At 44.8% G+C, this 17,310-nt stretch overlaps 1 protein-coding gene across 7 annotated transcripts in view; it reads left to right on the plus strand.

The window, feature by feature from the left end:
* Positions 1–17,310, plus strand: part of ppargc1a (peroxisome proliferator-activated receptor gamma, coactivator 1 alpha) — a 171,980-nt gene that overhangs the window by 141,595 nt on the left and 13,075 nt on the right. For 2 of the 7 annotated variants that reach the window (XM_086059061.1, XM_086059063.1), the window contains 3 exons: positions 12,417–12,611; positions 13,357–13,482; positions 15,684–16,827. In XM_086059061.1, the coding sequence (XP_085915187.1) occupies positions 12,417–12,611; positions 13,357–13,482; positions 15,684–16,827 (1,465 nt within the window). The remainder of the gene's footprint in view (positions 1–12,416; positions 12,612–13,356; positions 13,483–15,683; positions 16,828–17,310) is intronic. The other 5 variants (XM_086059062.1, XM_086059064.1, XM_086059066.1 and 2 more) reach the window with 4 other exon arrangements.

Genomic DNA, 17,310 nt, shown 5'->3' on the forward strand with positions numbered 1-17,310 from the left:
GTCAAATTAAAAGTAGTCAAATCTTTCTTGGTCTCTTAAAGTCATGCACCATGTAGTCCTTATGGGCTATTTTACTTAAGCCAAAAATGAGTCCTGCCAGGTAAATGAAAGTAATGTGCTATTATGAGACTGAAATGGAATTTTCCTGTGCCCCATTTTGTTGTGGTCAGCCATGTGGCCTGCTCACGTGTCCCTGCCAACGGGGCGCACGTGTTCCGCATGAATATTGTACACCCGTGCCGATGTTTTTGAGCCCTTGCCGCGCACGCCAGCAGCGATTGTGTCACACTGAGTGAAAACTCTGCAAATTCTAGCCGTGAAGAAGCAGGGGTAGGGCGAGAGACGAGGGGGTACAGTTTACAACCCCCCCCCCCCCCATCCCCCATCCCCCACCCCCCATCTTTGGAAAGTTTCAAGTCACCATATGAAGTGGCCAGTTCTTCATGTAGCAGGACCCGGCTAATCCCTTTTAATCTGACAGGGGAAAGTTTGCCTCTTGGCAAGGATTAGAACTCTGGGGGGGAGGAGGGAGTGTTTGGGGTGTTGGTGGCGAGGGGGGGGGGGCTGCTGATGTGTTTCCTAATTAGTCTGCTCGAGCATCAGCATAATAAAATCCTGATTGTCATCTTGGAGCCACTTCCGGGTTGTGACGAGGTTGGACTCAGCAACATGGCCGTCACGTTTGAAGACGTTCCAGTCCTCACAGTAAACAAACTATTACACAGAGGTGGCAAACATGGTCCAGAAAGTAAAACCCTGCTCGGCTCGTTTATCTGCCGGTTAAGTTGCACCTGTGGTGAGCTGGTAACTTGTTTGAGACCGAAAATATATTTTGTGTGGCCGTGAAACTGGTTGACTATGTACACTGTATGCGGGGCAGCAGCGTGGGATCACGAGGTATCCCCTGGCTGGCCTTTTGCTCCATTACGGACTGTTCCTGATGCGAAATGTGCAGTATGATAGGGCACACCCCGGAGCCCCAATACCCGCACCACACACACATGCAAAACTTTCTTTGCTGGTGATCGACACCTCTTATAAACGGACCGACTGTACGTCGGCGTTCTATTTCGGGCCGCAGTTGTTAAGGGGGCGCTAGCTCCAATAATTTCCTGATGTACTGCCAAAGATAACAGCATGGAAGTGTTGACCCAATGTCTTTTGAACTGGCCAGAGCCCTGCTAGGATTACATGGCTGGCGGTCAACAGAGGGGTAGGGGAAAGCAAATACAGTAAATGGAAAGTGTTCTGACACCCTTCAATCAATCAATGCATCGATCAGGGATTATAGTTTGTCGTGTCCAGTGCACCAAAGTATGGCTCTATGACTTTGGTTTGGAAGATCATAAAACATACCAAAGCAGGTGGAAACTCGGCATGATAAAGATTTATATTCAAAACAGAGTAGGAGGGGTGTAACAAAAAAAATGAATACATTGGAATTGGAAAGTTGTTTTTAATTTAAAACATGTGAGTGCATCAAATCGAATTGTTTCAATTTGAAATATATCGAGATAGTTACCAAAGCGTCTTTTATTGGAGCGATATATCTTCGAAGGAAATGGCACATTTACAGTACTGACAAGTTCATTCAAATGTATGTTAAATGACAACAACAAAATAATTACATCATACCCTCTCAAATGGTCCGTACCCATATTGAAACAAATCGTTCCACTTTCAAATTGAACTGTCCTTGAATCGTTTCGCACTCCAATTATAAATGAATATGATTAACAGTCCTGTTACATTGGTTTCCAAACGACAGCAATAATGTTTCTGGGTCAGTTTGACCCAGGGCATGTTTGAGAATGCAAATGTCAGAAATGGGTGAAAGAAAATCCCGATAAACATTGTTCTCATTATTAACATTATTGCTAACCATTTGTGGTATGCAATATATTGATTATACTTGCTGACTTGCATTATACTATACATGCAGCAGATGGTTTCTTTGTATTCATTTTACTTTGGAATGGGTCATGTTGACCCACAGCATAACAATTTCCAAAGAAGTCTTTCTGATTTTTATTGGCCTACGGGGTGATGATTGGACCGTATGAACTCTGCTCAGAAACAACCGCACAGGAACAAAAGAATACAAGCAATTCTAATGATCTGTCCTTCTGGTCCTGAAAAAAAAATATTGCAGTTGTTCCGTTTTCAAGTGAGTCAGTCGCACAGGTTTTTTTTGGTGCATCCGCCCAACCGTATCATCCTGTCATGTCGTCCCAGCGCATTTGTCCATGCCGGGCCAGACAGACATGAGGACAGATGGGTAAAGAAAGGCGAAGGTTTGGGCCGGTGCCAGCCTGAATCAAAGCCCAAGGATTGGAAGTAAAAGGTTGTGGGCTTTGCAGCTAGTAAAATGAAATGCCAAGGCTTTAGAGTCTTACCAAGATAGTGTGCGTGGACATTCTGCAAGCATGCGATCATGCGTCGCCGAGCTCTGTCACACATGCCCTCTGACAGCCTTCGCGTAGCTGCTTTGGGCCAATTTCTCTCTGTCAACCTCCTGTTGTGGTGCGGGTCAATTTGATCCATTTCAAATCGAAAGAAATATAAACAAAAAAAAGGAATTGTTATGTGTGAAGTGTATTCTGCTTGCTTTATGAAGTTAAATTCACAATATTTATTGGGAGTTTTTCCATTCAATTTAATTTGGATATTTAAATATGCCAGGGTCTTAACAGACCTAATTTAAAGTTAAGGGTATCAAAAATAAGAATCATTTTATAGTATGAAACTTACTTTGCTAGAATTAGATTACTTAATAAGTGTTGATGTTTATTCGGATTACTTTCACCTCTGCCATTTTTGGATGCTCGAACTTGCTCAGGTCAAAATGACTCAGCAGCATTATTGGCGTTCCTGAGAAACAAACCTAACGGGAGGGTTAAGGTGAACATGGATTGGATAAATGGGTTTAAAAAATCAGCAGTAGATTAGCTCACACACTTGTTAGTGGAAACACACACACACATTCAGGGCAGGTTCTTATTGTTCCTGTTCCTGCACCCTGCTGAGCGCTTTGATTTTGCAAATTTATGCTGACATTTGAGAATACACCGCCCACACCGGTTCAGCGCTTCAGCAAAGGGGTGTATGAATTACCACAGTCACCACAACGCACCACCCCTTCCTCATCTCGCCTGTTATCGCATTCAGGCTCGGGTCATCAGTGGCGAAGACGCACGCTCGGGCGCCTATCCGCCGCGACAAAACTCTCCGCCTCCTTTGGCTCCTGAGGCGGAGGATTTGTTTCTTCTGGAAAGACGAAGCGGTAGATGGCGGAAGGCGGTCGGATCCCAAACAATAGTCCCTTCTGGGAGCGTTTGGGAACAAGAGCAAGGGAAGGAAGGGAGCATCCTTTTGGTCTTGCACTATCTATCCTCCACACTCATCCCTCCATCCCAGTGGGAAGCTGCTGCTGCTGATTGTGGCACGCTTTGGTGAGCCTACCCAGCTGATCCCAAACCCCCAAGTGGATCCCTGTCACCGCCACTAGTGTCTACAGGTGTGTAATTGAAACGTAGCACGCGCACATCAGATAGTGGTCTTTTGGAGCCGGCATGCATCAGGCAGTGATAGCTATTTTTAGCCATTGGGGTAATCTCAGCTAAGAGCCTTTCAGGGCTGTTTCACGTTAACCTGGCCAAAACACTAAGCCAATAATCCAACCTTCCCCCAGACTCACACACGCACACACACACACCAACATGTTGCCATGATGCCACATAACATATCTTGCATTATTTAACACTTAACTGGATCCAGAGATTCTCCCATTAAATATGGGGATGATTACTCCGGTGGCACTTTCGACAATGGACATATACATTTTGTTTCAAAAGCAAGTAAGGTGGGAAAAGGCTCATCAACATGTTTTTCCCAATACTTTGGGTCCACCAATCAGGAGTGCAGGTTCAATTGTCATAGGTTGTACAGACGTTTACTATGCTTCCATTACGAACTGATATGAGCTAGAAATGTAAAGCATTGGCTGGCCTAGTTTGTTGTATTTGTTGCATCTTTGTTACACTGCATGCCTATGTGTAGCTCCTCAAATAGTTCAAGCGGCTACCCAATCAGGAGCCTCTGAAAAGCATTTAGTCCCTGTTTGCATGTATGTACATGAGCTTTATGGCATAGTTTGAAAGAAACGATCAAAAAGTATGCCATTGTGTACACCCTAGTTCCATGTTGATGCTTGGGATTGGGATGGGTAATAATTACGGAAAAGACAGAACCAGAGCTATCTTCTGGCTGTTCTGTTGTTGTAGTTGTGCTGTTGGATGAACATGTTGGGCATCCATTGGTCATTGACAATCCATCGCTAGGGTGGCTACTTCCATAAGGTCAAAAAGGAACATATTTTCAAAAATGAATAAATGTTCCCTCGCGCGGTTCACTTTTCACTGCCTTGCTGTTTCGCCGAAGAAAAAAAAATTGTGCAATTTTTTTTATAGTAATGTGCCTATTTTATGAAAGTTATGAAGGAACGAGAAATATGTGAAAAAATGTAAATGCCTCGATGAGAAAAGTGTATAAACTGTGTGGTGAGGGGTTTTAGAGCCTTAAAACATTTATAACAAATGTAAAACAAAGCTGTAACTACTTTGCGGATTTCATTTGATAATTTTTTTTTTTTACCTAACCCCAGTGGAAAACGAGGGAACACTGTATACCAGACTTGCGGTGTACCTTCATCAACAATAAAGTTTTGCATGGTTTATAGATCATCTTTGTGCACTAAATGGTAAAAAAAATATCAATAAAAAGTCAAAATTATTTTTGGCAATTTATTTAGTTTACAGTACCATGTTTTTAACTCATTAAGGCCGTTAAAGCCAGGAGCGCTCCAGCGCTCTTGGCTTTAAAGCTGCGAGAGCGTCATTTGGTTTTGTTTTGACCAATTCTTGGTCTCTGAGCCAATTAAATTAATCAGGATATGCACGAGAGGGTGACGTGGGCCTCGTAGCATGTCCTGGGATTTTATTCAAGCATTTATGGTTGACGCAGATTTGCGGGAGTTATGAAATAAATGATGCAATTGACGACGGCATGGGAGGAATTCTAATCAGTGTATTGAATCGACAGTGACATACTGTTAAGAAATATGCTTGTAGACAATGAGGATGTTGAAAATTATAACGGAATGGACGACGAATCGACCCCCCGAGGTTATTACAACTGCACTCCAGTGTCGAAGGTAAAAAAAATATTGAAGGTTTATAATAAACTTATATTTATGTGAACGCCACGGTGTAAGTTCTGAAATGTTTTTGGAATTATGTTTCTATCGGTTTCAGGAGCTGAGATATCAATTAATTTTAATATTGCCACAAAACGTAACTTATTTTGAAAAACGGGAAAGGAAAGGAAAAAATGTCTTCAATGATGACGCACCTGCTGCTCGCCTTTAAGCTTCTCTGCTCCGCGTGACGTTCTGACTGCTTTGCCCTGACTGCTCACGTCGACATCACACCGGCAAAGCGTGCAGAAACCGTGAAACCAGTCTTGACTGCTTTTGGTCAGGAAATTGTGCTCTTTCGTCCATTCAATATTAAAAGATGTCCAGCGTTTTGGCATTTTTGCTAGCGCTGCTGCCTTTTCGCTGCTGTCAAAGAAGGCGTCGAAGAAATGACGTATAGTCAGATAGCCATAGTGGAGATTTGTTTACATTTATTGAACCAATGATATAGGAGATTTTTAACTAAAGCCACTCTTGCCCAATACAGACAAGTTGTGAGAAACGGGGATGAGGCGGCTGATGTTGGGTCACATAAAATCAACGAGGACTCATTTTCTTTAAAAGGCGGACACACCAGCGTCCTGCTTAGGGTTGTGCAGGACACGTCACTGAAAAGTAGGACTGTCAGGCCTAAATCCAGATGTCTGGCCACCCTAATGTCTGACATTTGTAAGCATTGAAAAAGGCAAGCCTATTGGGACACAAATCTTGGGACACACCACCTCATGCTAATTATTCATTTGACCTAACAAGTGTGTTTATGGAATTGTGGAAAGTTTGTTCCTGTGGAAAACCCATGCCAGCTTGGGGAGAACACAGAAACTCCACAAAAGAAGTTAGCAGTGAGATTCAAACCCTCAACCTCCAAACTGTGATGGAGAAATGCTAATTAGTGAGGCCAAGACTTCTATTTTTTAATGTGCAAAAAAAAATCGAATTCTTGTGAAGTAACATCTTTTTTGCAACAGTTCAAATTAACCCACGGAACAAGCCTAACGTGGAGGCGTGGCTGGATGAGTTTGGTATGTAAGAGTCCCATCAAACGCACTCCCAGAACGCTCCCGTCCATATGTGTGGCATTGATGTTCGACAAAGATGAACCTTGTACCAGCTTTGTTCTCTTTACTTGTAAAGCGGACGCAAAAGCCTTGTGAAGTCCTCTCTCTTTGACGAGCCCATATGGCACTTGAAAGTACGCCACAATCGTGGGGCCGGGTGGTGCTGAGGGTTGCGGGGTGGGGGGGTTTGCAAGGGGGTGGAGACAGCTGAGATGGCGCGCTTGCAAAGTCACGACCAGGATAAGAGACTCCGCCTCTACCTGCTTACACACAAAAGTCAAGGTAAAAGATAATGCGTTTATTTGGTAATCAGCAAATAGCTTTTAGCCAGTGGGTAAGTGGCGGCGCCTGTGAGGCCTTGATAAGATCGTGTGCTTTCAGGTGTTTCCCTGTCACGCCGCCATTCAGCGCAAATTGAATACGGTGACCTTCTTTCGCCGCCGCGTCAAATTGACTGCATTTCCCCCCAAAAGATTCTGCCATTTCAATTACCATACATCTGCGATATTGCCAACACACACACAAACACCTCCCGCCTTCCTGCTCGTACCGCGATGCGGATTGTGACAACGATGTGCACAATTTGTTTGATACAGCACATTGGTGTCCTTTCCGAGGACGCCGTAACTGCGACAAAACACTATGGATGGGCTTGGCTGGGCCCAGAAGGTCACACATACACACAGCATGTAGCTGTGTAAGCGTGAAGGTGGTGTCCTCTGTTTAAAACACAACAGCAAACTCTCGCACATATTGACAGGTCGGCATTCATAAATTCACTGATTTGCATATTTTAAAATGCTTTGGAGCCATCTGGTGGCTTTTTGGTGCCGTGCTGCTAAGTTGAACTGGAGGGAGGAGCTTCATTTAGTCAGGCCCTTAGCTTTGTCTAAAAGCATTTCTGTCTTTGCAGTATGTGTGGCTGTCAAAAACTCATTCAACCATTGGTCAGTCTTCATGTCAGCAGATTTTCTATCCAGAGAGTCTAGACCAGTGGTGTCCAAACTCAGTCCTCGAAGGCAGGAGTCCTGCAGGTTATGTATGTTTACCTTCTCCAACACAGCTGAAGCTCATCAGCAAGCTCTGCATAATCCTGATAATGATCCTGTTCATTGAAGATTCCGGTCCTCGAAGACCTGGGTGTCCAAACTTTGTCCTCGATGGCCGGAGTCCTGCAAGTTTTGGATGTTTCCTTCCTCCAACGCACTTGTTTCCAGTGAACAGGATCGTTATTATCATGATTATGCAGAGCTTGCTGATGAGCTGATCATATATAAGCTGTGTTGGAGAAGGGAAACATCCAAAACCTGCAGGACTCAAGCCCTCGAGGACCGAGTTTGGACACCACTGGTCTAGACACTCAATAATCTGCTTGCTATTTTGTTGTTCAAAGTCAGCCAGACGTGTGTGAAAAGTGGCTGACACTTATTTCTGGTGTTAAACCTCACTAGCCGTGTCATTCTTACGTTAGCTTAGAATTAGCATGGCTTCTCTGTCTTTCCTCGTCATCTCTCTCTGAGAATGATACTTGCCAGAACAGAATTGTAGTTTGTTCACTCCGCAACGTGTTTAGCTAGCTAGCTGTGCGGCTTAAGGAGCACCAAATTACTTGAGCGTTCTTTTTGGGACCGTCTTGGTGGTTGATTGTCAATTTTGCAATGTGTTTTGATGCGGCACAAAATGCCTCGCAAACCGCTACGCAAAACAGCTTATTTCGAGTTTTGGACTATATTCTCGAGTTTATCACAAGCTCCCGTTCCTGTGGCGCACTAATAAAGCTCTGCGTGAGTGATTCAAGTTTTAGCTGCAGGAACAGGGTGAGGCTGCACAAAAGGAGGAAGATAGAACATTCCTGTTCACATCCCATGGGTAGCCGTCTCAATCGGATCTGGTCACACACATATCCTGTATACGTACAGTATATTAATACATCTATATCCTCTTCTCACTTTCTCTTTTCCTCTCTTGTGCCCCATCAGCTCATCTGATAGTGTTCTAACAGTCTCGAATGGTTCCCGGGAGATATATCTTTCTACGCACACACACATCTTCATTGATGGGTCAAACCATTTCCTCTCTGATGTATTACTCGCATGGCCTCCTAAAGCGGAGACAGACATCTGGCATATAAATAGCCAGCGCGCTCCTGCAATGCCGCCTAATGTCAATTCATCCGCATAGCTCGTACGCTTTAACAAGGAGACTCCGAGTGGTGAATTCCGAGCAGGACTAATGGATTATTACAAAGTCACGCTAGCGCCACCACCACATAAAATGATTGGATTGGGAGTAACTTCTGATGATAACAAGAGCCAGTTGGCTGCTATTTATTAAAGCTAATCGCAGCACAGGGCCGGATGGAGGTTTAACATTTAGTTTTATGGTTTGGAACTCTGTCAGGCACACAAGGGGGGACTCTTGCGTATGGTTGCATGGCTGCACACAGGCCATAATCACCCTCTCTACATTTCAGCGAGTTCATGCTAAATGAGCAGAGGTCTTTGGTGGGACTCTCCGATCCGTCTCTCGCTGTGCCCTTACCCTTTTCTGCAACCTTCCCCCATCACGGCCATATGTGCGTCCAGCCCCGGCTGACTCACCTTGATTTAGTCCTCCTGGAGATTTGGCAGAGTGACATTATTTGTTTAGCTTATCCCTAAGTTGAAAGCCGACACGATTCATCTGAAATCTGATGAAACGTGACCATCCAAGAAAGATTTAGATGAAGCAACGCAATTAAACTGTCACGGCGCAAAGCAGGATAAATTAAACTTTAACTGCAGATGACCCACTTAATCGCAGATGTTTTGTCTTCTCACATTCGGTGGAACCTCATCTTTTGCTTCCTTTTTAACACGCAAATGATGTATTGTCTCGCTTCCAAAAAATAGTTCCGATGAGATGTGTTGGGGATTTTTTTGTTGGCCTTTGCAATGCTCAAGAAGCAATTAACTGATTTAATTTGACTATTTGGCTCAGAGTTTCGAAGCAAGTGTTTGTTTAAAGCAGCTCCTTTCACCTTTTCCCCCTCTGTTATCAGCCTGGTGAATAGTATCTCTTGGAACACAATGCCTTGGTCTGGAACTCAATAAAATAGTTAATGGCAAGGACAATCTCAAAGACAGCCCTACCTGATAACAAAAGGACCTCACCTAATAATGAACAAGCGGCTTTCTTTGCACTGACGCGGGGCAAAGGAGGCGGGAGTGGAAGCTCTGCCAAGCACTTGCCAGCATGTTTTATGGCTAATTGAAGCATTTGGAATAAAACAGCCACAGAATGGCACCCTTTAGAATTGCAGCGGGGTTAATATATTGTGATCCCACAATTAGCCCGGGATTGTTAAGATCTCTTTAATTCGGCGAGGTCCATTAAGCGGGATGGGCGAGGAAGTGCTTCCACCAAGACGCTTATTTTTTTCCCCTTTGTTCCTTCTGCCCCCGATACTCTCCACAGCTCAGTAGTAATCAATATAAGTGGACTGCAACCAGGTTAGCCAGCAGGCTTCATACCCATTTGCAGTACATGTTGAAGCACTTTTAGGATGCTACCTTGGACTCGAAAATGATATTTCTGGAGGTTGTCACCGGTGTGGTGTCACCCTTGTGCTTGACTTTGACACAGTGGGATCACTTTTGAAAAGGTACAGACCATGTCTACATAGCAATCATTACAAAGAAAACCACAAAATTTCCTTTTTGAAAACTCATTGGTCGACAAGTAAATCTTTACATGTCTTTTTGCGACTGTTGGAGAGTGTGACTGATTCTTCATGTGAACATTGTCGGGCATTTGATTGATCCTTCACGCAAAAATTGGCCGATCTACATATCAATTATGTGATTGGATTTGTCCTTGATAGAAATATCAGCGAGCTGTTGAAGGCAAAATCTGTGATTGGTTGGTCTCTGAGCTCATTCTTCATACAAACGCTGGTCCAACACTGGTACTCGTCCATTATTACAAAGATTCTTGGTATCTTTGTGCTAAAAGTTGCCAGCCAACTTTTAAGATATTACAGTCATTGGTCTGAGTTATTCAAACATTGTCTATTATTACTACGTGGACATAGGACTGGAGGTATCCTAAGCACCCTGTTTTTTTGTTGTTGTTTTTTTACAGAAATACGAGTGCTCTGGCTGCTGGGACATTTTTCTACATAGCATGGATTTTATTTTTTTTCCAACCTAAACAGATGGCTCATTAAACATGATCGGTAATCCCACTTTTAATCTCAAACGCGAGTTTAGGCTGAGATGTGCGCTCCCCTTTTGTCAGCAGGTAATAACATTTGAAGCTAGGGAGCAAAAAAAAGGTTACACACCGTTCCAGCGCGGTGGATTTAAAGCTCCTTGCAAGTAATTAAACAGCATGACACCTCATACAGAGCAATTTCCTGCAAGGCGTTTTTGCTTGCCAGTGTGGCATGGCCCCAGTCTACATCGTGTTATCTCGGTGAAATATGTCCCCTTCATCATTTTCTAATAATGACAGAGTGCTCATGTTGTTAGGGAGACGATCGACTCACTGAGCATCCGATTAACATTTTCCTCACTGTTAGCGAGCTAACTGAACATCTAAGATGTGTGTGTCATCTCTAAATGAAAATTGTAGCAAGATGGGGGGCGTGAAAATAACCGGTGGTGGACGGTGACATTTTGTCTAAAGAAGCATAATAACACTTATCTGCTTTGCAAAAACAACCAACGAAGGGGTGTTTGCACTCAAAGAGCATTTTGATTTTGTTGTGACAGTGTGTCCATAAACTCCCATTTAGTCGTCAGCATGCTATGAAGTAACACTGACTGACAAACAAATTTAGTTGGCCGTAGTAAGTCATGGTTATTTACAGAGGTGGGTTTTGCTGACAGATGATGATCTTGGGGGGGGGGGGGAAAGACGGACTAAGCACTGACGAAGTGGGTTTTTGTCCATCGGTGGACAATAGTCAAGTACAAAATATAATTATTATTTTTGGGCATAGGCTTGATTAGCTGTAGCTTCACCCTACGCCTTTTCGATTGTTTTGCTTCCCAAGGAAGATTCTGTTTTATCTATGTTTTTTTCTGATTGAAGATGATCGCATACACAAACCAACTGACGGATCTCTTAGTTCATCACTGAGGGCGCCCGTTTTGTTGACGAATGACGGACTGACGGAAAACCCACCTCAGTCTGTTGGTCCTGAAATTGTGGCGACGAAGTGATGACGGCAGTGTGGTCAGAGTTGGGGAATCCAGGTCTAGAAAGTAAAAACCATGAAACAGTTTGGCCTTAGCACAGGTGCATCTAATAAATAAGTAGAGATGACCTGACAGTTGAGTAGAAGCACCTGTGGCTAAAGCCAATCTGTGGCAGGGTTTTTACTGTCTGGATCTGGATTCCCCAACTATGAGCATGGTTAAAATAAAATGACAGACTGACGATTACAGTTTGGTTTGACTTAAAAAAAATGATGGACTGACAATAACGGAAGATTGCCCAGGGTCCTGACAAGCAAAATGTTGTAAATTGCCCACCACTGGTTATTTGATATATTTTTAATACGGGAAATATCATAACATGGTATGATAAAGCTTCCTTGACGGGAACTTGACGCCTGTCATTAGCATCCACTGTCCCGTTAAAATGTTTATTTTTGGATCAACAGTAATTCTCCATATGTGAGGATTGGTGGCAAACGTCTTGCCAGCAAAATGCAGGCGAGAGATTGAACTTGCTGTCATTGTTTGCCCACAAACTCCCCCATTGCCACTCCAAACATTCCCACCTTCACTCGATACTTGCAACTTGTCAGCCTTGGTAATGGCTGTCTCAGAGAAGATATTATTTTGGTCCAGTAAAGCTGCATGTTTAAAATATAAGTGACAGGCTTGACTCATTTTGCAAAGGGGAGAGAATTTTGTTTGCCAGAATAGAGCAAGCTCCTGGAGAAAGAAAGAGAGAGAGAAACAGTAAAGTCGGCATGCAACCACCCACCACTCTTACTTTCCTGGGAGGAAAATATTTACAACTTCCAGACTAAAATGTCCTATTTTTCCTTTCTCCCTGTGTTTCTGTCTGTCTTCTGTTTTTTTTTTGTTTGTTTTTTCCCGCCTGCTAAGAAGATAGATGAAGAAAATGAGGCCAACTTGCTGGCAGTGCTTACAGAGACCCTGGATAGCATCCCGGTGGATGAGGACGGTCTGCCTTCGTTTGAGGCTCTGGCAGATGGGGACGTGACCAATGCCAGTGACCAGAGCTGTCCCTCCTCCCCCGACGGCTCGCCTCGCACCCCGGAGCCCGAGGAGCCTTCCCTGGTAAAGCCTCTCCATTTGTCCTGGCTGCTCTCTCACTTTAAAGCATTTGTATGGAAGCCCTGTTGTACCCAGAGCTGGCTCTGGATCACAATCTGACTTTTCTATTGCAAGCATTCGGCTTGAAGTCAGTTTGCTGTTGAATTGTGGATAAGCCTTCTATGTGTGCCTCACATGACAATACTACAAGTGCTTGTATTCATGGCCTCTTGTCCTGATCAAGTTAAATGAACAAACTCAAATCATTATGGCTCTTAAGTGCTAATTCTATTCCAATACAAGCACCACGGTGGGGCCAACTATGGCCGGAAATGGAGTGGGCATTGAATGAAAGAAATGGCAAAGCGAAATTCATCTCCTCTATTCCCGGTAGGTCCCGGCTAATCCGTGGCCCCCCTCACCACTGCCGCACTCCTTGTGCCAAAGTCGTCTCTTTTGGCAGCAAGGCAGGCCTCTTAGCATTGTGTGGTTATTTTTACACACAAGCGTGTGAGCAAGTCTCTTGGCTTTTAGGGCTAAAATGTTAATTTATACTTCATTTAACTCTACTAATGAGCTTTACAGTGTGTTTGTTCAGTCCCCTTGGAGAATACAAACCTGTCACGTACTTATTTTCACCACTACTAGCCCCCATCTGCTCTGATGGGTAAAAATCAGCGGTAAATGAAAGAAAATGTCCATTTGCATAATCCGTGCTAATTTCACCTTCCCTCTTTTTCCTCGCTTCCCCCTGCACCACTCGGTCCAGCTGAAGAAGCTCCTTCTGGCGCCCGCAAACTCCCAGCTCAGCTATAATCAATACACAGGTGGCAAGGCACAGAACCATGCAGCCAGCAGCAACCACCGCATCCGACCACCACCTGCTGTCGTCAAGGTACGCACACTCATTTTTATGTTAGTTAATCTTCCTTGCTCTGCTCTCGTGCTCACAATTTTCTTGTTTTGGTCGCCGCCTTTAGAAGATGTTAGACTACCGCTCTGCTATCCCAGGGGGGCTTGAGGGGCTTCTAGTAATGAAAACAGGCTGATTGCTGTTGGGCTTTGCAGGCGCGGCTTCGGCAACGTTCTCTCATTAGCTCCGCCACTTATCCGCCTTGATATGGGGACCCGTCAGAAGAAAAACATTGATGGGGCTCCAGATATCTGGTAATGTTCAGCAGCGAATGAGCTCACAATGAGAAGTTCCTTGGAACGGGTTGTCATTTTGCGTCCAAACGCATAATACACAACTTAATTTGCTCTTACTTTGAAATGATCAAACACATATTCGCGCCGAGCTATGTTTGCACAGTGTCGGATTCCATTTTCGTGCGGCGCCTTTGAGTCATGCGCTTGCGGAGCGCGGCGAACGAAGGGTCCCAAAGGAAACGGCGTGCAAACACAGCGCTTGGAGGGACGCGCAATTAAGATGATGACTTCACACCCAACTCAGGCAGTCGCTGCGCTCCAGCAACCCGAGTTGTTCTTTTGAGCCCTGTGTCTACCGATAAATATTGTTCTCAAGACAACAGTAACGGGGTTTCCATTCAAATGTTTTTAAGCAAATGTAGTGAAAATGCGCAAAACGAACATATTTCAATTTATTTTTGGGAATATTGAGAGGAGTCTGCGTCATGAGATGACATCATATGAGGCTGTCTCTCTGCCACCAGACACTCGACTGACTGTCAGCGTAATTAATTTGTGTTTTTAGCGTCCTTTATTAGCAATTGAACATGATTTCGGGTGGTGTTGTATTGATATTGATGGAAACAGTTTGTGACTGCGAGTCAAGAGAACAAGGCATTGATGTCTGTATTCTTTGCTACGCTGAGGTTTATTTGGAAGTTTGCGTTCTCAACGCACGTTACCACATAAGTGTTTCTGCGGCTTCGCTGTTTTCCAACGAATGGCGTTAATGTTCACTTTTCTTAATTTCATAAGTATTTAAATTTTTTCGTTCCCCTCAAACATACCTTGCTTTATCGTCCACCACCATTTTTTGTAACTACAATATGTACATGTACATGTACATGTGATGTTCTAGCCGATCAAAAAGTACTAAGTGGTATCCAGTCCTGTCATTGTTTATTTTTCAAAACCTTTTTCCATTGCCACAATTCATATTTTCATTTTAACGATACGCTGTAAAAAGTGTTAAAGCTTTTTTTTTTGCTAATTTTAGGCCTTTCCATTCACATTTACTTTTTGCAATTCCTGAAAATGTTATTAAAAATACCTGTGGATTTACAAATGGCCCAATACAATGTGTTTTTTGAGTTATTGCTTGATCTTCTTTTTTTCTTGCAAGCCATAACTTCAGTATGTGCAAGCTTCAGATGGGCCACTGCTCCAATAAAGTAAAAAAACTAGGCTTCATTGTTATATATTCATATATTTTTGCATAAATTAGCTCTCAGTATGGCTCCCAAGAAAGTAAAAAGTGCGAGTGATTTTGCTATTAGGAAGGACTAGCAGTGGTGTCAAAGTCCGGTCCTCGAGGGCCTGAGTCCTGTATGTTTTAGCTCATCAGCAAGCTCTGCAGGAGACTGATAATTATCCTGATCATTGAATCAGGTGCGTTTGGAGTAGAGAAATCCTGAAAACATGCAGGACTCAGGCCCTTGAGGACCGGATCTTGACACATGTGGACTAGAGGGTGTCTCAGTTGTGGTCGCCACCTTTTGTTTTTATTCAGTTATTTCTCCTTAAGAGCTGTAAACATGTCAATTAATCAATCAGTCAGTCAATCAATCAAACCTTTTATTTATACCATACTTTCATACTTAAAAAGCAACAATGATTCACAATCAAATGATAAAAGACACAAACATATACCTTGCCCCCACCCAAACCCTTGGGACACTCAACACCCGAGTGTAAAAAAAAAAAAAAAGTCATTGCAGTTGAAAAAGATGATTGAATACATAACTGCCAACGGATGTGGAAATGCAGCATGCCTGTCAGTCATTGCCGACCCTGAAGCAGAAACCCTCACCAAAGAAAGATTGGTTGATTGATTGATTGAATTAACTCACAAGTACTGGTACCACTTTACTAACATTTTGGAATGACTTTGTGCCCCTTTTTGAACAGACGGAGAGCCCCTGGAATGGCAAAGCAAGAGGGGTCTCCAGCCAACAGAACCGCCCTCTGAGGCGGCCTTGCACAGAGCTGCTGAAGTACTTAACAGCCACCGATGACATCCTGCTCCACACCAAAGCCAACGACGTCAAGGGCAGCTGGAGCGGCGCCCCCGGAAAGGACAAGAGCAGCCTGGGCGCTTCTTCCTCCTCTTCCTCCTCGCCGTCCTCATCATCCACCTCCTCCTTCTCCTCCCTGTCCTCCACATGTTCTTCGTCCACCGCCGCCTCCAAAAAGAAGTCGGCCGTGCCGCCGCAACCGCCGCCGCCGCAGCAGCATCATCACCAGCGAGGTGAGAGCCGGGCTGCAGGCGAATGTAGTGGGGCTGGGAAGTGGCAGCGTTGCGCTCAGGATGACGGGGTTGAGGAGTCGGAGGGGGCCTCTATCTCTGTCGGCCACAGAACCTACAGCTGCGGCCGCGTTCGCCCTAAAGCCAGCGAAGAAGGAAGGCCGCCAGGTGATGCGGGCCACCTGGCCGCCGCTAGGTTCATTAGGTATATGCATTCTTATTCCCTCCCTCCCCGAGAGGCGAGTCACAGCTGTGAGCATTGCCGAGAGGCTGTAGGCGCCACTCGAAAAAAGAGTAGTGGGGCCAACCGAGCTCAACGTACGCACATCACAGTGACTATTAGGAAAAGGGACGCAAAGCCGGGGCACCCCTTACTTAGCCGGCTGCTCACCACCAAACAAAGACCTGCTCGCTACCGAGGGCACCTTCTCAACCCCGTTCACAGCAAATTAGCAGAGAAGAGCTCTGAGCGTAAGAAACTGAAGGAGGAAGAGTGCACCGATGTTAGAAAGCAGAGTCGAGCGATAAACCCTAATAAGATAGACACGGGCTTTGGATTAAAGCTGGGGTGGCTCAGCCTGGGAGGCTATGGGGAGGATGTGGACCATGATAAGAATGATGATGATGATGCTGCTGATGGTGTCTATGATGATGACCATGTCACGGGCAGCCCCGCCGCGGTGCCCTCACAGGGCCCGCCGAGCCCACTCTTCCCAGATACTAGCATTGCAGAGCCCACCCCTGCCTGCTTCATACACGGGCACAGGCAGGCACTCAGCGAGCACCCAGACGACCACCTGTTGTTAGGTAATCATGACTGCATCCCCCCCCACTGGCCTTATCTCTGCTCCCTCTTCTCCTTCTCCTGCTCTAACCACTTCCCAGTTTGACGTCACGACTAACCGCTATTCTAATTCGAAGCTAACACTCATTCCGAGCGCATCAACACGACTGACACCATTTTACCTCCAATTTCTATTGAGTGAAACCAAAACAGGGGGTGGGAAAAGGGGTGAGCCTTGTCTTGCTACTGTACGTCTTGTATTTATACAGTTGGCCGGTTGAGCTGTGTGCGCTGAGTATTTGAGCCTCAGAACCCGGATGCTGTTCTTTAGCCACTAAAGCCACGTTCCCTTAGCCGGAGCACAAGTCGGCCAAAGCCTCGGGCAACTGCACAAGCTTCCTTGACTCTCCTTTCTTCCTTTCTTTATTTCCCCCCTCCTCTGCTGTTGGTGCATGCGATGATGACTTGTCCGTGGAGGGGCTCACCCACCGTCATTGTGTCTTGTC

This window comes from Leptonotus elevatus, chromosome 17 (genome assembly GCF_054856555.1).
Source record: "Leptonotus elevatus isolate MCC_2025b chromosome 17, RoL_Lele_1.0, whole genome shotgun sequence".
Taxonomy (NCBI): Eukaryota; Metazoa; Chordata; class Actinopteri; order Syngnathiformes; family Syngnathidae; genus Leptonotus; species Leptonotus elevatus.